Genomic DNA, 22,229 nt, shown 5'->3' with positions numbered 1-22,229 from the left:
TCAATAGAATAGATGGAGTATAAGATGGTACACAAAGCATCTGGGCTCTATTGGTTGGAAATTTTTGTGAAATACTTTGAAAAAGCTACACCTCCTTCAGTTTTGGCCTGATTTCAATTTAGCTTGACACACTTGTAGACTTTAATAAGGTACATAACTTTATCGGTTTTGGTTTTGAGGAAGTTTTGCCTTGGTTTAGTAAAATTAGAAATTTCTGAGAAATACTGTCTTTCAAAATGCTACTCCTCCCACAGTTTTGGTCTGATTTCAATATAATTTGGCAACAACTAATCCACACTAACATACATGGCTCAAGTACATTATAAGACGAAAATAGTTCCAATTTTTTTCTCTTAAGAATATTTATTATTTACATATTCATGTATATACAGGTAGACAGATTGACATAAATGTGTTTTTTAAAAGATTGTCCTCTCAATTCTCTCTCTCCTATTTTACAGAGAAGGGAGCTCTTGATATTTTAGCCTCTCGATTGTGGGATAGAGATGCTCAAGAGTTTGTCAAGAAAAGGTCAAAGGTGGAAGAAAAAGCTGCATGATTGATAAGTATGAGGTAATGTTCTCATCTTGATAAACAGTGATACATTACTTGTTAAATGTAAAATGTAATCTAACAGTCATTTTTAATCTGCATTTTGCATTTATAGCTTAATTTTAAAGAAATTGTTAGAGTATTAAGTTTAACCAAAATTTGTTTAGAGCTGATCATGATTTAAAGAATTTAATGTCAAAGTAATTCTCGGTAAATGTGACAGAGAGTGCATGATTAGAAAAATCTGAAACTGAATTCCCCTTGTGCAACCTTGTTTCATATTTGGTAAGAAGACATTTAAGAAGCATGTGCACACAAGTGATAATATTAATTAAAAGCTGGGCTGGAGGCCATCCTACTTGGTAGTGTTTCGAAACTACTGTATTAATGGCAAATTACATATTTTTCTGTGAAAGAAATACATGTACCTGCAATTAAAATAAAATTAAGCCAGAATTAAAAAAACTAAGGAGTGATTGCTACTTTTATTTTTCAGAACCCTGTGATGGCAGCTAAAAGAGAATTTCTAGTCTTGGAGATTTTTAACAGGACCGAGATGATGCTAGAAAGCAGAGCTGAACAGATCATCATTCTAGTCAGTGCCACTACTAACTTTAACAACCTTAAATTTTGGTTACATTGAAGTGCTTTAATATTATAGATGGAGCTGTATACAATCAGGAAAAAACAAGAGTTACAAAAAAAAGAAATGACTTTTTTGCATAGAAGTGAAAGATATATACATGTACTAGCTGAAGAGATAAATTCTTAAACCTCAAATTTCTTTAAAAATTTTCAAATTATTTTTTGTATGTATAGAACTTGTTTCTTATTTGTATTTAATGATAATTTTCAAATGTTTTTTAAGCATCGTACATTTCATGAAGACCTGCTTTGAAACTTTAAAAGTATTTCATAAAAGTGGTAATGTGAATTTAAGTAGAAACTGCACACATGTACATGTATGTTAATCAATTTTCATTTTCACATACAAAGTCTGTTGATTGCAATGTAACTATTTGGATGTGTAAAGAGTGTTTAAAGAGGATTGATTTTTTTTTTTCAAACATTGGATTCAGCTTAATGAATTAGTTGGATCGATTCAAGTTGATGTTGTCCAACCTACGAGTAAGTAGAGAATCTCAAAATGAGAAATAATGAATTATATGAATTGAAAAAAGTGCAATATATTGCTGAAATCTTTTACAAATTTTAATCCAGAAATATTTATATGTTGAATGTTTTACTCGACAATGTAAACAGTGATACACCCATTAAATTCGGAGTAAATTGACAAAAAATATATTGTATTATTAACATATCAATTTTTAAGAGTTTGTCAAACAGTATATTTTCAAGTAATTTACCATTTGATTGGATAAAAAAAATTGTCTATATCGTATAACCTATGTTGTCTACATCACAGTGACTTGTGTCAAAAATGCACCAATCCACTTGACATTACATTTAAAATTTGCTCAATTTGAAGGAATTTTTGAAAGAGATAATTTAACTCAAATTATAAGGAATGAATTTAATAACTAGCCAAGTTAAACTTGTTTAACCTGGGTTGGAGTAATTTACAATTTTTTTTATAAACTGCTTTGCAGTTCATGGAGGCATAGGCATTCCATTTTTGTTCTAGGCACAGCTCCTTTTGTTTTAGCCATACATGAAATTCGAAATGGGTCTGAAATGTAAAGTTTTTGCATTAAATGCATTTTTGACCGAAAGATTGCTTAGATCCAAACAGACTATTATGATTCTTGGTCATTACTGTTTGTTTGTATAATGGCAAAATCACAACACAGAGATGTTAACTAACAATCTACTATAGATTACATGACTAGATCAAAGGATATGGCAATTACAATGTAAAAAGCAATGAAGTATCTTTGCATCTTGACTATCATTCCATTTAAAGTTATCCATTTTTAAAGTTTATATATCCACACTTGAATAAAACATTGTTTCAATCTGTAAAAAATTAAAGTCTTTAGTGTGTTGTGACTGCATTTGTATTAATATACTGAGTATTTTTAAATAACCTCAATTTTACAAGGTATGTGCAATTCTTTTTTTTTTTTTTTATCTTTTTATATGTCAAATTTTCATTTTGTTTTTATGTGTAATAAACGTGAAACTTGACTCATGGCTTTTATATGAAATGTTTATGCAATATTTTCCAATCATTTTGGATCGCAAAAATATTTAGATTGCTATTGGATGATTCCCTACTCTCCTGTGCATTTTTAGTTCACCTGAGTCAGGTGATCTTTTGCTGTCTGTTTTTGATTATCATTTCAAAAACTTTTGAGCATTATCAGCCTCTAATAAACTGCTGAACCCATTTCTACCAGTTTTGGGTAAAAAAGCATCTATGGGCAAAGGGGGACATAAAAATTGTGAATTACACTGTAAACCATGTTTTATTTGCAATGAATTTTTGCAAAATTATGGGAGAATGTGTACCCACAAAAATTTCTTTCTCCCATATGTTAGTATTCCTTCATTTTATGTAGTGCAATAAATACAATTCGTGAAAATTTTGTCTCGCTGTTAGCAAGTTATGGCTATCATGCAAAAATAAGGTCTCGTAAAAGTTAGGGAGAGGCTTTATTGGTCATATAGTGAAATTGCACATTCATAAAAAATCTGTTTCTCTTCCCCCTGTTAAGAAACTAGAGATGTTGTAATGATTAGCAAAGATGGCTTTTTCAAAATTGTTAAAATCGTATCCCCTTGGATAGGGGTTCTGGTGTTTGGCAGAGGTCTATTGATTATATAGTGAAAATGTATTACCGGGGTATTTCTTTGAAAACATTCTTCTTTGCAGATGGGGATTAGGCTGAGAAACTAAGCATAAGACTATGATTAACAAAAATGCCTTTCCAAGAATATTGAATTTCATGACACCTTGGTGGGGTTTTCTGTTGTTAGGAAGGGGTTGTATTGTTTTTGTAGTGAAAGGGCATTCTTTCTTTAAAAATCTGCTTTCTGCTCGTTTGTATTTGGCAAATGAAAAAAGCACATGGGTATAATGAGCCAGGGTGCTTCTCATGGCTTCTTTAAAAAATCATGGCCCCTGGGTCAGGTGTTCTCAGACTGGTGATAGGGAGGATTCCATTGACAAGAGGATGAATGAAAATGCACTATTTCTTTAAAAATGCACTTCTTTGGCCATTGGTATTTGGCAGACAAATAAGCATATGGCAGTGATGAGCAAGGGTGCCTCTTTCAAAAGTATGAAATTTATGGCCTCTGAGTCAGGGGTTTGGGTATAAAGGTGGGACTCTATTGATTTTATGTTAATTGCATTATTTCTTTGTAAATATTCTTCTCTGCTATCGGGCATTTTTTAAAAAAAATGCTAAGCACAACTTGAGTGTGTCTCTCAGTGTGGGTTTTATAAGTATACACTGATAATTCATTATTTCATTGAAAGTATACTGAAAGGAAAAAGAAACGCAGGGTAGCATAATTTTCGAAAAAAAAAATTGACCGCATGACCGAAATTTACGAAAATTGGCCAGATGAGAAATTTAGTTACGATGCACCAAAATCAGTGTTCAGAATTGCTCAACCGTAAAATGTATGACGTCACGTAGGGAAATAGCTAAAAAGCCCAAAACACATGCAACTAATTGATGATGACAAGGGCTCATGGTGTTTGTGGGTATTTCAATCATATTTGTGATATGACCCTTGACTTGAAGTATTTCTCGATAAGATGCGAATGGTTTGTCATAAAAGTGTTCTTTTAAGGTCTTCGCTCCATTTTTTTTTTTTTTTTTTTTGTAAACCAAAAATATCTATTTTATCGCAAACCTTTAGGGTTATCTTTCAAAAATTGGAGCGAAGACCCACTCATATTGAAAAATTTTGTTTAAGTATGAGAAAATGATCGGTTTTTTTTTTTTTTTTTTTTTTTTAAGTGTGTGTATATGCTTTTTCATAGACAAATATTTTCAGTCTTTGTGAGATTTTTGTAAATTATAGAGATTTTACATTAAGTATACTTTAATATTGGATGAAATATAAAATAAAATTAGGATATAATTGAGATTTAGATTTTCATTTCTTATCTGTTGTACTATAGGCATTCTGCCCGCTTATCCCCACATCTTCTTTTTCGAATCTTATAAAACTGCATGTATTAAGAATAGAGCAATGCTCATTTTTTTTTTTTTTATATAAATACAAGTCTTACTGGTAACTGTCTATATTTCATTTTCAACCAATCAAATGATGTAAACTTGAATAAACAAAGAATAATAAAGAAAGATTTTAAACGATCCCATCCTAATGGCTGTTTCAAGCATTTCTTGGAATAAAACAAAGCCCTTTATTTGAGTGATTTTAAAGAACTTTCTTCACCCAAGGATGCTTTGTAAAAAAAATTGTTAAATTGACCGAGTGTTTTTTTTAGAAGTCGAAAATGCTAAGTGATGGACGCACGCCGAACGATGGGTGACTAGAAAAGCCTGCCTTAGTTCAGATGAGCCAAAAAAAAGATAACTAATACGGAAAATTGATAAACGCTTACAAGAAAAATATAAAGGAAAATGAAAAACAACAAAATCTTCCATTCATAACCATTCTAAATCCTAAATGTGAGTAAATTTATATGTGGAAGAAAAAAAATAATGAAGGGACATGACTGAAGGAAAGATAGTACCAGGATATCAAAGTAAAGAAAAGGGAAATTATTCAAAATGTCTCAAAATAGTGAAATCTTTTACAGTATCTTATAGTATCTGACATCCGTGCTTAGAAGAAAAATTAAAAATAGAAGAATAACTGGCGGAAGTAAACGTCGGACAAAGGAGAGATGTTAAGGACGGATGATACAAACATTTTTTTCTTTGAAGGAGACTTATTATCATCTCAAAGGCTTAGAAAAGTTGAAAATTCTTTAAATTTTCTTTCTCCTTAGTCATGGAAAATGAGATAAACTTGAAAGATATAGATTAATATACACTTCAATAAAATAACAAATATGGACGAACCATACTCAGTAAAGGTTTACAGATGAAAACAAATTTCAGAGTAAGTTATCTTAGTGTTAAACGTGTAATATAAACTTTCAAAAATATACCGTCCAAGGCAGGTGAATTTAATAAGGAAAGCAAAATGGTAAAAATAGGCCTATGTTATTATACTGATTTTTCAATATATGCTGAAAGGAAAAAGAAACGCAGGGTAAACTTTTGAGTGAATAAAAGTTATTTTTCTTTTAATTTTTTTCATTATTCCTATCTTACTTTTAAAAATCATCGTTCAAAAAGATATTACCAAAATCCCATTTGATTTTGTCTAATAATTCAAGAGTTATTGAAATTCATATGACGAAACCCCCCAAAAGTGAAAATCGAAAACTCATGAGTCTAGTTATTTCTCCTTTGCATGGAATTCATCAGAGTGTTTCCCCGAACGTCTAAAACCTATATAAACAGTATAATTGTCACACTCAATTAAGAGGCCCTCTGAGGGGCACAGGTAGCGTTTACCTGCATTTATAGTCTTATAAGTTATATAGGACAAATCTTAGCGATAAGTCCTATCAAATGAATCAAATGTTGTTCAAATTTTTTAATATTTTTTACTCAAAAGTTCAAAGTATTTTTTAGGTATTTTAGTCAATCTATATTAATAAATGTTTCAAAAATCTTACCAATAATTCCTATAAATTGAATTAAATGTTTTTCAAATGTTAAAAATATTTTTCTACTTAAACTTTTAAAGTATTTATTTTAATTTTGTAGTATAAAACTACCTTCATTTAAATTAGAAAAAAGTTTATTTTATTGTGCTTATTGATCTTGACATTGTAGATATATTCTATTTAATTTTTTTCTTGAGAGAATGTATTGAGAATACATCCGTTTTTAGCTGAAGTTTTAAGCATTTACTCTGAATACATTTAATGTAATAACAATTTATCATTTTCAAAATCGTTTTAAGTCTACATAATAAAACTTAAATCTTAAGATTATTTATTTTATTTTATGTATCATATATATAATTTCAACTAACAACATAAATTATGAATAATTGGTAATGAGGTTGGTTAGATCAGCTAGTTTACTTTGAAAGTTAGATAAGACGTTTTCTGTGTTGGCTCATTTTACACCTGTCCCAGCCTCAAAATCTGAGCTTATGAGATGAGAAATTAAACCCAATAAATGTGAAAAAAGTGCTAATAAATGTATGGAACTGAAGTGATATAAACTCTGCTTCCCATATTAATATAAGATATGAAAGGCATATTAAATAGTACTTAAAATGTGATTTTAATGAAGAGTGCTCAAAGTGTTTTGTGTATTTTAAAAATTAAATTTTGTAAATAATAAACTTGTCATCACTCTACATACATTGTGTCATAGTGCTTGTAATGAAATGTACTGAAATAAAAATAAGAATATTCATATGAAAAAACACTTGTTTGGTGTCTTTAAATAGTTATTTAATCAAATAAATTTTCGTTTGGTACATATTTTATACTTCATATTTTATCTGAAAAATAAATATATTTGATTTAGAATATTAAATCAAGATAACACAGGTAACACAGGCAAACGCTACTTGTGCCCCTCAGAGGGCCTCTTAATTGAGTGTGATAATTATACTGTTTATATAGGTTTTAGACGTTCGGGGAATAAACCTTTCAAACCCTGGCTATATTGGGCATGGGTAACCACGCCAAAAAATTAGTCATACGACGCGCGCATGCGCTAGTGAGAGGAAAACAACAGAAAGTTGACCGGCTCAAAAAAACAAATTGCCGAATTATTTTCTTTCATTTTTCGGGTGAATGTAATGATTATAAATGTCTAATGTATAAAAGGCGGTTTTTAGCTCTACTGGTCAGAGACCAGAAGAGTTTATGCGATAGTAATGCGTCCGTCGTCCGTCCGTCTGTCTGTCTGTCTGTCCGTCTGTCTGTCTGTAAACAATTTTTCAAAATGCTACTCCTCCTACAGTTTTGGTCTGATTTCAATATAACTTGGCACACAAGTAGACTACACTAAGATACATAATTCTGTGTATCGGTTTTTGATTTCGAAGAACGGTGTTGCTGTGGTTACTAAAAATAGAAATTTCTGTGAAATTCTTTCAAAATGCTACTCCTCCTACAGTTTTAGTCTGATTTCAATATAACTTGGCACACAAGTAGACTACACTAAGATACATAATTCTGTACATCGGTTTTTGATTTCGATGAACGGTGTTGCCGTGGTTACTAAAAATAGAAATTTCTGTGAAATTCTTTCAAAATGCTACTCCTCCTACAGTTTTAGTCTGATTTCAGTATAACTTGGCATACAAGTAGACTACACTAAGATACATAATTCTGTGTATAGGTTTTTGATTTCGATGAACGGTGTTTCCGTGGTTACTAAAAATAGAAATTTCTGTGAAATTCTTTTAATATGCTACTCCTCCTACAGTTTTAGTCTGATTTCAATATAACTTGGCACACAAGTAGACTACACTAAGATACACAATTCTGTATATCGGTTTTTAATTTCGATGAACGGTGTTGCCGTGGTTACTAAAAATAGAAATTTCTGTGAAATTCTTTCAAAATGCTACTCCTTCTACAGTTTTAGTCTGATTTCAATATAACTTAGCACACAAGTAGACTTAAATAAGATACATAATTCTGTGTATCAGTTTTTGATTTTGATGAACGGTGTTGCCGTGGTTACTAAAAATAGAAATTTCTGTGAAATTCTTTCAAAATGCTACTCCTTCTACAGTTTTAGTCTGTTTTCAATATAACTTAGCACACAAGTAGACTTAAATAAGATACATAATTCTGTGTATCAGTTTTTGATTTTGATGAACGGTGTTGCCGTGGTTACTAAAAATAGAAATTTCTGTGAAATTCTTTCAAAATGCTACTCCTTCTACAGTTTTAGTCTGATTTCAATATAACTTGGCACACAAGTAGACTACATTAAGATACATGATTCTGTTTATCGGTTTTTGATTTCGATGAACGGTGTTGCTGTGGTTACTAAAAATAGAAATTTCTGTGAAATTCTTTCAAAATGCTACTCCTCCTACAGTTTTAGTCTGATTTCAATATAACTTGGCACACAAGTAGACTACACTTGATTTCGATGAACGGTGTTGCCGTGGTTACTAAAAATAGAAATTTCTGTGAAATTCTTTCAAAATGCTACTCCTCCTACAGTTTTAGTCTGATTTCAATATAACTTGGCACACAAGTAGACTACACTAAGATACACAATTCTGTGTATCAGTTTTTGATTTCGATGAACGGTGTTGCCGTAGTTACTAAAAATAGAAATTTCTGTGAAATTCTTTCAAAATGCTACTCCTTCTACAGTTTTAGTCTGATTTCAATATAACTTGGCACACAAGTAGACTACAATAAGGTACATAATTCTGTGTATCGGTTTTTGATTTCGATGAACGGTGTTGCCGTGGTTACTAAAAATAGAAATTTCTGTGAAATTCTTTCAAAATGCTACTCCAAATACAATTTTAGTCTGATTATAATATAAATGTGGCATGCAAGTAGACTGCACTAAGAACATAAAGAGACTTAGTCAAGGATCATTATTCTATTTATTGCTGTTGAAAAGTTTCAATTTCCAACTGCTTAAGTACCTTTCTCTTCCTTTGCTATAAGTACAAACCAGTAGAGCTTCAGTCTCAACAGAGACTTCTGGTTGTGGTATTAAGATGGCGATTTAAGAGATGGCAGAACGAATAACCCGCCCGTAACATGACTCTGTTTTGCGTTAACGTTGATTGAAAACCATTCCAAGTCCTCTTTGACAACAGGTAACAAGTTTTATAGAGGAAAATTTTCAAGAAACTGCTTAGTTACCCGTTGTTGCCATTTTTAATTAATTAGACAATTCGAAAACCAGACCCACTGGAACTTCCGTAAACTCTACCAAGATTGCAAGAAATTCATATCATCTCTAAATATACCTCAGTTGCATCAAATGGTGCAACAAGGTTTGTTTGCGAATATTTTTTGGTTTACAAAAAAAAAAAAAAATTGGAGCGAAGACCTTAAAAGAACACTTTTATGACAAACCATTCGCATCTTTCCGAGAAATACTTCAAGTCAAGGGTCATATCACAAATATGATTGAAATACCCACAAACACCATGAGCCATGTAGCGTATAGTGATTAGCGCGTTAGACTCAAAGCAGTATAATATTTTATTTCTGGGGTTCGAATCCCACTTGTACCATCTAATATTTTTATAAATGAAATTGTTTTAGGAGATTAATTTTCTCTCAGAAAGGTTTTTTTTTCTCATAATTTCAAAAATTTCAATAATGAGAAGTAAATTTAAATACTCAATTTACATATCAAATGTGGTTTCTTAATATTTGACGCTATAGGCATTCTGCCCGTCTTAACACCCCCCATCTTCTTTATGATTCATTGCATTAAGAATGTATACACAGTAAGATTTCCTATTATAATCAAAATCTTATCGTGTGTACCGATCTTCATACCGGTAAAGGTAATGTTTACATTTTACCGGGTTTGTTCATTGTGTTTACTTTTCCACACATCGATCACTGATCACGGACTGAGTCCTTTCCGAAAAGTCTTCACAGAAGTATATTTTAAGGGGGCCGACTATAGTTTTATTGTGTGAAAACTACATTAGCGAAACTCTTCATTTTTATACCATTTATAACTTACATTAACTTCAGTGTACATGCAAAGTTTGGGGAAAATCTACCGTCCAGGTATTTTTAAGGGACCGTCTCAAAATACAGGTACATTTACTATAGGATTATATAGGAAAATGCTAATTTTTAGCACTTTAAAGCAAATTATACAAATACTACAATAGACGTTTTGTTCAAACTATGATATTTGGTGGGTAATACTATATCATACATTATATGTAAGAAACACAAAATTCTACCGTCTTGTTACCAGAGGGGGCATCTCAAAATGCGAAAAATTAACAAATTTTACTATTTTTATAGAGTATTACAAAATATGACGTACACAATGGATTTACATGAAAACATTATAAAAATATTGGAGAAATTCTCAAATTTCTATGTTTCAAATTTCAAGAGCGTATGTTTATTACTTTTTCTTTAATAATATTTTTATAACCCCTTTCTTTAAAAGCTACAGATTATCATAACGTCAAAAACACACTGCAACGACGTCAACCTACCTATCAATTGCAAAATCGGTTAAAAAATCAGTTATATCAAATTATGATTACATTTTTATACCTGTAATTTCTTAATTTTGTTTAATTTTAATAATTAAGCGAAAAAAAGTTGCATTAAAACAGTAAATACGCTTCATTTTACTATGATGCGCGAAATATTGCGCAATGGAAACTATAGTCGGCCCCCTTAAATGTTTTTAATTAAGCGTAAAATTTCTACTTTTCTTAAGTATTTAAAAAGATAAAATGTACCCTTTAAATCTTCAGGATCTGTGTTAATAAAACGCGCTCCGAAATTTGTAGTTTTAATGATCTCCAGATATCGATAAAAGAAGTTTTAAGACACGCTGATAATATTTCTGCTTGAAATGCTATTGCAGCATATATGTTACACTATACAGACACTTTTAGAAATATTTACTTCAAATTCGTGTCCAAGTACTTTTAACTTAAGCGGCGATTTATTTGTGAACTTGACCACTTCAGTTCCATGTCAAGTACTTCCTAAATGCTTAATGAAATATATGGAGATAACGAACAATATTCAAGCTCAAAAGTCCATTAAACAATACAAAATAGGAGCGGAGCAAACACGGACCTCCAAAACATTAGAGGTGGGATCGGGCGCAATGGAGGAGTGAGTATCCCCTTCAGACCGGTCACACCTTGTCATGATAAGAAAATAACGGAAAATCCATCGTCAATTCTGTGTGTAAATGATAAACTAAAATTAATATTAAAAACAGCAGTCAGCGTTTGACTCAATAATAAATTGAATTTGCTGAGAAGGTCATTGTATCGACCATAGAGCTTACGAAATGATGACTTTAAACGAGACTGCTGATATTCTTGTTTCATCAACTTGTTTGTCAGTAATTTACTCGTTTTAAAAACTGTACATATGTATATAGAACATTTTCTTGCACATAGAGTCGACTGAGAGAGATAAACTCCGTGTGCAGTTGATGAAGGTATTTTGCTGCAAAAGTAAGGGAAGCTGACGATTGAAAAGTTAAAAAACACGTTTATCACAGAGCTTGGTTGTTAGACTACCATTAACGTCTTTTTGAAGTAAAATATTCAAATATGAAACAAGAAAATCATAGTATTCAATTCTCTAGATAATTCCTAGAAACAATAGAAAATAATTAATAAAAATAAAGGGAATGTTAATTGTCAAAGAAAATAGAAGAGAGAGAGAGGGGCGGAAGAAAGAGACAGCAATTTAATGATAAGATTTTAACCAGAAGTAATTGTGAGTTAACGGATGTGACGATAAATGTAGCACGTGATCTACCACAAATTTCGGAGCAAGGAAGATAATATATATGCAGTTTTTGCTTAATTTAGTAAGTTATGCACTTTCTGGGTCAATTATATAGTACTTTATTTATTTATTTCATCATCATATATATGTTGCTATTCTATAATTGATTTGTTTGGTATGCAAACTTGGAATATTTTGCACAGCGGTTGGTGCCCGTTATGCATAAATTATCCCGTGTTTCCAACAGTCCATTATGTCCATGGCATTCCCATGAAACTTAAACGTCTTTTTTTTTATTAACATTTGTATGCAAAAGTAATATTAAATGTAAATGTTTCAATTTTTAAAAATTATATCATATAAAATTGAAATTCCTTCCACTGAAGTCATACACTGACAGCCCAGAAAATTGTCATGCATGCATAATCAGTTGTAACTATATAGATGAAAATTTATTAAGTATAAGAAATACAACCAAATTAATGCAGTCTTCACGTAAATATAGAAAATAGACAATATTCTTGATAAAATAAATTAAAGCCTGCATATGAAAGAGTCGTTACTGAAGAAAATATTTTTTAAAAGCTACCATCATTTCCAGGAAGCTCCCTTTAAAATACTAGTATATTAAATAATATAAGACAAACGCGGTAGCTCTTTATAGAAAGTTATGCAATTGCAGATTAGTAGTACCGCTTGAGTCAAGGTCTTTCCCCTCTCACAAGACGTTCAAATTTGGCAGATTAATGTATATCGAATTAAAATTATTGTATTTACAACTCTGATTCGTATACTAGTATACGAATTAACGTCATTGAGCCCGGATACATCAGGAAGTGTCGTGTTTTTTATTTTATAAAAACAATTAACATGTAAATGTATTTGAGGCTTTATACTTTCAGTCTGCATATATAAAACTGTGGATCAGGTGGCATGGACGACCAGAGAGCTGTACATAGCGCCGCCCATTGAAAAAAAAGTGTATTTAGTATTCTACATAATTGCGCCATCCCTTTGCTTCCCTGACCATCTAAAAAATTTACTAACCGTGTTTTCATTGCATATTTTTATACTTCCACTTCATACTAGTAGCATTTCCCCAAACTGATGTTTATCATATGGCATGCGTTCCTGATTCAGAAATTGATTTATATATATACTGTCATTTTGTGTGCCAATTATGGAAGCAGTAAAAATGTATTCAATATCAAACTTGTTTTAGTATGATTTTTTTTAATAAACGGTCAAAAATGCGGAATCCAGAGTACTTTTTCTTCCAATATTAGGATGCACTTTTAATGAGTGCTATGTAGCTATCTTGAAATTCTTCACGATTTTTGTCAAACCAGCGAGTTGCAGATCACATATCTATCGTTACAGCGTATATTTTTCATTGCAACAGATTACGGTCGCTGGTATGCTGTTTATAACGACTTGATGGAGGAAAATAATGAATGAAAAACAAAAAGAAACAACCAGATTGAAAACACTGAAGTACTTTGCCTGTGGCTTCATGGTGCTTATACTGTTACAGAGCTCTAGGTGGTTTGAGAGTGATCTACCGCCCTCTATGGGGGGATATGTTCACCCGGCTTTTCAGAAAGTTTACGATGTATTCAAGTAAGTTTTAATTTTTCCCAATGTTTTTTTTTAATTTTGCTTAAAAGTTTGATTAAATTTCAATAATAGCTACATTATATCGTGCAGATCAATAACCAGGAAGTAAATGTATGAAATTATTGACCAAGCTAATCAGAATCTGATACTTAGTATATATCTGAGGCCATCTTTAAAATAATGTTTGTTTGACTTCTTCCGTCTTAGCGTCGATCGTTAGGTATAGATGGGGAAATCCCCCCCCCAGAAAATTTCAACATATTTGTTGACGGGATAAGAAAAATTAAAAAAAAATCGTGTTCTAGAATGTATAAAAAAGTTTTGAGTCGGGCCTTTTGAAGTCAGTGGGTCGAGAGAGGGCAGCCAAACATTTTTTAAAGGATTGCCTGAGTGTATCTTGTATATATCTGTTTCTCTTTTACACTGTAACAAACATGCTTCCTTGTGTCCATAAATAAGAATTTTTAAGAAAAATCTTTACTTGAAACTTTTTTCAGGCTGTTTTTTAATAAGTTACACCTTCTGCATGCACAACCGTACCACTAGTAAATTAAGCAATCAATCATTTTAGACTAAAAGTTTTACCCGATAGAAACATAACTTAAAAGTTAATGAACAGTGTATCACTTCATGAGCTTGACCGGTCACATGATGCTATTTAAATAACAATTATAATTGTATGTTGTTAATTACAAATATATCCGGAGGGGTTATAGAGAAATTCGTGGACTAGGGCCAAAAATTAAAACTATTAAGGTATATACGGCAGAGTTTGTACACTTTGAATTAATTGTCAATATTTTTCCGATATCGTATTTCTATAGTGAATCTAACGGAGACAAATGAAAATCTACTATCAAATTTTCACAATTCTGAGATCTTGTTCTTTATAAAATAAAATCATTTCAAATTTTCTAGAGAGTGCATAAATAAAGACACCGGAAAGGGTGATTTTCCCCGAAATTCATAATCTTTATATTTATAATGTAATATATAGAGTACCTTTTAACGAGTGTATCTTCAGATATCAGACGAGGGGGCTTGTCCCCCGAGTCTGATATCTGAAGCTGCACGAGTTAAAAGGTACTCTATGTAATATATAGAGTACCTTTTAACGAGTGTATCTTCAGATATCAGATGAGGGGGCTTGTCCCCCAAGTCTGATATCTGAAGATGCACGAGTTAAAAGGTACTCTATATGTTTTGTATCATTGTTCCCAGTAACTGAGTTACCCATGCATGATCTATCACTTTTACGTTAAAAGCTCGTAGCTCCACTCTGTATTCTCACGCACTGAGTAAGCCATGATCTATCAAAATTTCATCACCATACAATTTAATCTGACCAATGAAAAAGGAGCACGTGATTGGAAAAAAGTTTAGCGCGATGCATTTCTTAAACCTCGCCATTCAAGTCTGAACGCCATGGATGACGGTTATGATTTTATGCTATTGCAATTTCTCGATGCAAACTGAAATTATGAAGGAAAATTCTTTATGTCACTTAATCTTAACACTCGTGAAAATACCAAATACCAAACGTTCAATGAATACTGCACGGGAAAATGGACACTTCTGACCGAGATGTACATCGATTCTTCAAATTACTGGATGTGTCGATTTGTGTTGGAATTAATAAAACAATGCTCGGAATATTTACACAATTTCCTGTACATGTAGTTCATTGTGTGCTTTGTCACGCTTCAACTTTATGAGAGTCAAAAATATTAATTTCAAAACGCGCTGTGTGATTGAATTTCTTTTTGGATTTTAATATCGACGTACAAATTATTTTTTTTTATTTTAGGGAAGGTCTTTCTTCAGTATGTTTATATGACTTTGTATTTATTTTCCCCTAATTATTCGGTGTAAGGTCATGGGTCATTTATTAGAATTGTTTCATCGTCATCCTGGCGTGCTCTATCTTGATAGATCACGTTTGTTAGATCACAGTTAGCCGTGATGTATCAAAAATAAAAACACAGCGATCTTCAAAGGAAAAACAACGCAACAATGATACAAATGTTTTGTATCATTGTTCCCAGGAACTGAGTTACCCATGATCTTTACCTATTATTATAATATTATACCTATATATGCCTATATTACCTTAGTTCGACTGTATTCTCACGCACTGAGTTAGCCATGATCTATCAATAATACAATTTTATCTGACCAATGAAAAAGGAGCACGTGATTCGAAAAGTATAGAGCGCTGCATTTCTTAAACTTTGGATTACCTCGCCATTGAAGTCTGAACGCCATGGATGACGGTTGTGACTATGGCAATTCTCGATGCAAACTAAAATAATTATATTATGAAGGAAAATTCTTTATGTCACTAAATCTTTACACTCGTAAAACTACTAAAAAGGCAATTTAAACGTTCAAGGAATACCGCACGGGAAAATGGACACTTTTGACCGAGATGTACGGCGATTCTTCAAATTACTGGATGTTTCGATTTGTGTTGGAATTAATAATATAACAAGACGGCTCGGAATATTTACCTCATTACCTGTACATGTAGTTCATTGTGTGTGCTTTGTTACGCTTCAAGTTTACGCGAGTCAAAATTCAAAAACATTTATTTCTAAACCCGCTGAATTTCATTTTGGATTTAAAAATCGACGTGCAAAATTATTTTTTTTTTTATTTTAGGGAAGGTATTCCTTAACTATGTTTACATTACTTTGTATTTACTTTTCCCCTAATGATTCGGTGTAAGGTCATGGGTCATTTCTTAGAATTTTTTCATCATCACCCTGGCGTGCTCTATCTTGATAGATAACGGTTGTTAGACACAGTTAGCCATGATGTATCAAAAATAAAAACACGCGATCATCAAAGGAAAAACACCGCAACAATGATACAAAATAGGGATTGAAGTTTAACTTTTGGAAAACTCGCGTAATCTTTGAATTCTTTGAACAGCGCTGAGAAAGACCATCCATGACGGTAAAGATGGATTCAATAGGGAAAAAACTTAAACTTGTAGCCTGAGATAGTCCAAGTTTAAAATAGCTTTTAACTGTTTATCATTGTGATAAAAAAAACTTGATCACAAAATCAAAAGAAAGTTGAGACTTAAGCAAATGTCTTGGTTAAACAGCAGAAGTTTCGCGTTATATCGCGAAAGTTACGCGTTATAACGCGAAACTTACGCGTTTATAAGGCGAAAGTTACGCGTTTATTCGCGAAAGTTACGCGTTATATCGCGAAAAATTTATTTTTTTTACTTACCAAAATAAGCTCAATGGGCTTTCGTACATATTCAATTGTGTTGTGAAAATTAATAAGTGTTCTGTATTCTTAACAACAGCTAAGTAGGATAGTCTGAGGTTAACAAAATGATTAATTTAATGGTCATTAACAAATCTAAAAGTTGATCTGTTTATACTTCCGTGTCTTGCCTTCATTTGTCACCATCCCTGTGTAGGCTGAAACTGAACAACAGTTCTTGACCACTAATACTAGAGCCATCTCAATCCTTCTCACATGACCCCTCTTAGCCTTTGAAGAACAAATAAAGTACAAATAATAACATAGGTATTTTCCTCTTATGTATTTATCTAGTTTAAATGTCTACTAGTATATGGCGTATACGTACGTTAAAAAATCTATAAAAGTTTTTTTTAATATGAAAAATCTTGTATGAATTTCTTATCCAATTGATGTTTCAATAACATTATTTACAATGACTTACAATAATATTACGTGAATATCAATTAAAGAGAAATAACTTCTTTCAAAAGAATTTATATATCGTCCAAGTGGTTCAGAGTTTCAAAACTGGTAAAATACCATTTCTTATCACAACATTTCATACTTTAATGACCTCCTATAGATGCCTATAGGATTTTCTAAGTAATAAGCATTTTTATCATAGATGTAACATATAAAACAGTGCTGTAATTTCACGGTCCCTAATGATCACCCAAGATATTCACAAAGGAAAAATCGCTCCTGCTTATCGTAACTATATACATTGTATTACTATTTTTGTTAAATACCCTTTGTCAGAGAGGATTTTTCAAAGAAATAAAAACATTTTTACTATATGTTAAAAAAAAACACCCTAACATCAAAACACCCGACCCAGGGATAATGAATTTTAAATTTTTTCAAAAGGCACTTAACTCATCATAACCATGCAATCAGGCACAGGAAAAGCCTTTAAAATAAAGAATGCTTTTTCACTATAATTTAAGAGACACACACATAACACCAGAGATCCCGTGGGGATCCGGGTTAGAATAGGTCCTCAGTACCCCCTTGCTTGTCGTAAAAGGCGACTAAATGGGGCAGTCCTTCGGATGAGACCGTATAAACCAAGGCCCCGTGTCACACCAGGTGTGGCACGATAAAGATCCCTCCCTGCTCAAAGGCCGTAAGTGCCGAGCATAGGCCTTAATTTGCAGCCCTTCATCGGCAATGGTGACGTCTCCATATCAGTGAAATATTCTGGAGAGGGACGTTAAACAGTATATACAATCAATCAATCGATCGACTCTGGTGCCACATGTTTTACAGTTTTGGAAGAGACATTCTTGTTCATGAAAAAGTTCACAATGTACTTAGTTTATCTGCTAAATATTCAGGCCCTCGATCAGAAGCGAATTTCAAATACTGTAATATCACATATTTTCGTGGGGTCAAATTTTTGTGGTTTGAGGAAAAAATGTTGGTTCGTTGGTTGGTTCGTGGATGGAGAACTTTTTAGTAGTTGTGCATATGAAAATTTACATTTAGTGGTGGACGTGAATTCGTTGGTCTCTTCATACCTCGATAACAAAGAAAATTCAACCCCCACGAAAATTAGTGATTTCACAGTTATCAATGCAATTTTACTATACGTTAATAAGAGCCCTGCTCTTACACAGGGGCCCTAAAATTCACTACTTTGAAAAGCCTGTCTTACTCAAAATAACTTTGTACTTGGTTTGTTAATTTGTTTAGTACCAAGTAGCAGAAAAGAAACATTTGGTGAAATCAGGCATTTTTACTATATATTCAAAAGACCTCCAACCACAGAAACCAACATACTGTTAACTCTTGCTTTCTATACAAAGACACGGAATAAGATTGTTTGAATTGACAAGAAACAACAGTCAGTGCTCTTAATTTTCAAATTCTAACTGCAATAATGTAGCCCTTTTTTAAATCTGATGTTCTCCCAAAATAAAAAAAAAGGGACAGGGCTACATTATTGCATCAATTTATTTTCCATTTCAAGGGCGGTGTATATTAATGTCCTGAAATTTCTTCATGCAAAAAGAATCAAATAAACAATAATTATAATATTTCAAAAAGTTCGTCTTACGCCCAATTTATTTCACTAATGAGAAAGCTAGGGGTTAGTTATCGTAATTGTTTGCCTAACCTGTCACGTAACATTAAAGTATTTAAGATAAACTACTTCAAGATTGTAAGTTTCAATCATTAAAAAAGGTTGAAAAGTTAAATGTTAAAAAACCCTTCATTATGTACAACACTTTCTCTTCCAGGGAAAACATCGAGACAAACAGAGAGAAGGCGGCCTGTTTTTCTGCCTATTACAAGGGGGAGTTAGTGGTGGATCTATGGGGCGGATACTCGGACATTGAGGCGGGGCGGCCCTGGCAAAATGACACCCTGTCCATCATGTTTTCTACAACCAAAGGAGTTACCGCCATCATCGTGGCACTCTTCGTGCAAAGGTGAAATCAAAACGAAATTGGCATTTTTTTTGCCTCTTCCTGTCTGCAAAAGTGATATAGTCTGTAACATATCATTTGTCGGTGTTTTTTTTTAACATACATAGTCAAAGTTTTTCCAAAATATAGAGGACATTATTCAACACAGAGATAAAGTGTGACAAATGTGAAAATATTTGTTTTTCAAGAATTTCAAAAAAATTTTCTAGTTTCGAAGTTTTTTCGAATATTCTTAAAGATAAGATCCGATTCTAACACACGATAATTTTCAATATTATACTTTCATGTAAATTCCTTGAATCTGATTCGTCGAGAAACATTTGATAAAAAACACTACTACCCGCTGAATAATGAAACCACGCCCTCCTGCGTAGCAACAGTCAACATTGCTTGACAACGGGTGGTATTACAAAAAATAGCGACTGCGCGGAATTTATGCGCGCACGGTTCACTGTAATATGTATTTGTATAAAATATTCAGTATAATATAATAAATATTGCATGTAGTTGAGTGAAACATTGAAACTTTTCACCCCTCGAAAACCATTGTCAACCTCGGCTGCGCCTCGGTTGACAATGGTTTTCTTGGGGTGAAAATTTTCAATGTTACACTCAACTACATGCAATATTTATATAATATCTCTTGATATCTGTGCTTGCTTATTACATTTATAAATTATTCTAACAAATGTATGTACATTCTAATCATTTAAGAATAACAGTTTTTATTTCTTAGTTAGAGTCAACTACGTAATCATGAAATGTTTCACCTGTACCCTTTCTTTACTTCAGAGGCTACTTGGACTACAAGAAGCGGGTGTCCTATTACTGGCCGGAGTTTGGGAAGAATGGCAAGGAGAATATAACTGTAGATATGTTACTAAGTCACCAGGTACCGTATTTTACATTCCTGAGAACCTTATTTGGCTAAAAAAAATTAAATTAGCGTGTTCATTTTCAAGGAATTCTGTGCAGTATTTATCAATTTCACCAACTATATCATCAAAAATGTAACATAGACCAACAATTGTTGAAATTGACTCTGCAATTCGAAATCGATCCTTAATTTTTTTCTCTAACAATTACATGAGATTGAAGATTTCTCCTTACATTTTACGAGTTGCAGAGTTATTTTGGAAAATGATTAGTGGAGTCTAAAAGATACGCAATTTATTTTATTCAGTATATTCATTTCCTTAGGGGTCTGTCATGTTGTAAATTTTGAATTTACCGGGTGGCAGTAAATACAAAATTTACAACATGACAACTTGTAAATTTTGTATTTACTGCCACCCGGTAAATTCAAAATTTACAACATGACAGGTCTTTTCTTAATAAATGCATATTTTCTGTCTGTCCTTTCATTTTTTCGCAGAAGCCATATCATCTATAGAATATGATTGGCGGCATCCTGTAGGTGTTCATTCATCAGGTCTCGAATTTTTCATTTTCATCATCCTCTTTATGCATCTGGCTTATGAGGGCATCTAATTTATATCTTAAATAATTTTGAATTTAGAGCTTATGCGATAGTAATGCGGCGTCCGTGCGTCTGTATACAATTTTTCAAAATGCTACTCCTACGGTTTTGGCCTGATTTTAATATAACTTGGCACACCAGTAGACTACACTAAGATGCATAATTCTGAATATCGGATTTTGATTTCGATGAACGGTGTTGCCGTGGTTACTAAAGAAAGAAATTTCTGTGAAATTCTTTCAAAATGTTACTCCTCCCACAGTTTTGGTTTAATTTCAATATAACTTGGCACTCAAGTAGACTTTATTAAGATACATTATTCTGTTTATCGATTTCTGATTTTGATAAACGGTGTTGCCGTGGTTACTAAAAATAGAAAATTGTGAAATTCTTTCAAAATGCTACCCCTCCTACAGTTTTGGTCTGATTTTAGTTTAACTTGGCATATAAGTAGACTACACTAAAGTACATAATTCTTTTTATCGGTTTTTGATTTTGATGAACGGCGTTGCCGTGGTTACTAAAAATAGAAATTTCTGTAAAATTCTTTCAAAATGCTACCCCTCATACAGCTTTGGTCTGATTTCAGTTTAACTTGGCATATAAGTAGACTACACTAAGGAACATAATTCTTTTTATCGGTTTTTGATTTTGATAACGGTGTTGCCGTGGTTACTAAAAATAGAAATTTCTGTGAAATTCTTTCAAAATGCTATGTCTCCTACTGTTTTGGTCTCATTTCAATATAACTTGGCACACAAGTAGACTAAACTAAGATTATTAGATACACAATTCTGTATATTGGTTTTTGACTTCCATGAACATTATTGCCTTGGTTACTAAAAATAGAAATTTCCGTTCAATACTCTCAAGATGCTACTCCTAATACAGTTTTAGTCTGATTATGATATAATGTGGCATGCAAGTAGACTACACCAAAAACATAAAGAGACTTAATCAAGGATCATTATTCTTTTTATTGCTGTTGTAAAGTTTCAATTTTCAACTGCTTAAATACTTTTCTCTTCCTTTGTTATAAGTACAAACCAGTAGTGCTTCAGTCTCGACAGAGGTTTCTGGCTCCTCTTCTGGGGGTGTTGCTAAAACGCGGAAGGGAAAACGGAACGGAAAGCGGAACGGAACGGAAAACGGGATATATTATTTAATATTCAATCACTTAAAATACACAATTTTTACCATAAACGATATATATAATTCATAATAAATCCCCTATTATTAAAAACAGGCTGCTATGTCATGTTCAGTCTCTTATTCACGAAATTCGCTAGCAGTCACTTAGAATATAATCAAATTTGAAGGGTGGGGGGTTAAACTTACTTGAAACACAGACCTAAAGTATTTTAGGTCTATGCTTGAAAAGAGTTTGACAGGCGAAAAAGACAGACAATTTTTGTTC

At 32.3% G+C, this 22,229-nt stretch overlaps 1 protein-coding gene across 1 annotated transcript in view; it reads left to right on the top strand.

Annotated features, from left to right (window-relative positions):
- The window catches only part of LOC134268243 (BAI1-associated protein 3-like), a 93,339-nt gene that overhangs the window by 58,258 nt on the left and 12,852 nt on the right, over positions 1-22,229 (top strand). The window contains exons 30-32 of the mRNA XM_062750437.1: positions 13,534-13,639; positions 19,144-19,335; positions 20,125-20,224. Of these exons, the coding sequence (XP_062606421.1) occupies positions 13,534-13,639; positions 19,144-19,335; positions 20,125-20,224 (398 nt within the window). The remainder of the gene's footprint in view (positions 1-13,533; positions 13,640-19,143; positions 19,336-20,124; positions 20,225-22,229) is intronic.

Source organism: Saccostrea cucullata, unplaced genomic scaffold, assembly GCF_032062105.1.
Source record: "Saccostrea cucullata isolate Sc308-1 unplaced genomic scaffold, CSIRO_AGI_Scuc_v1 ctg663, whole genome shotgun sequence".
Lineage (NCBI taxonomy): Eukaryota > Metazoa > Mollusca > Bivalvia > Ostreida > Ostreidae > Saccostrea > Saccostrea cuccullata.
Note: the sequence above shows the minus strand (reverse complement) of the source record. Positions and strands in the feature narration are given on the sequence as shown.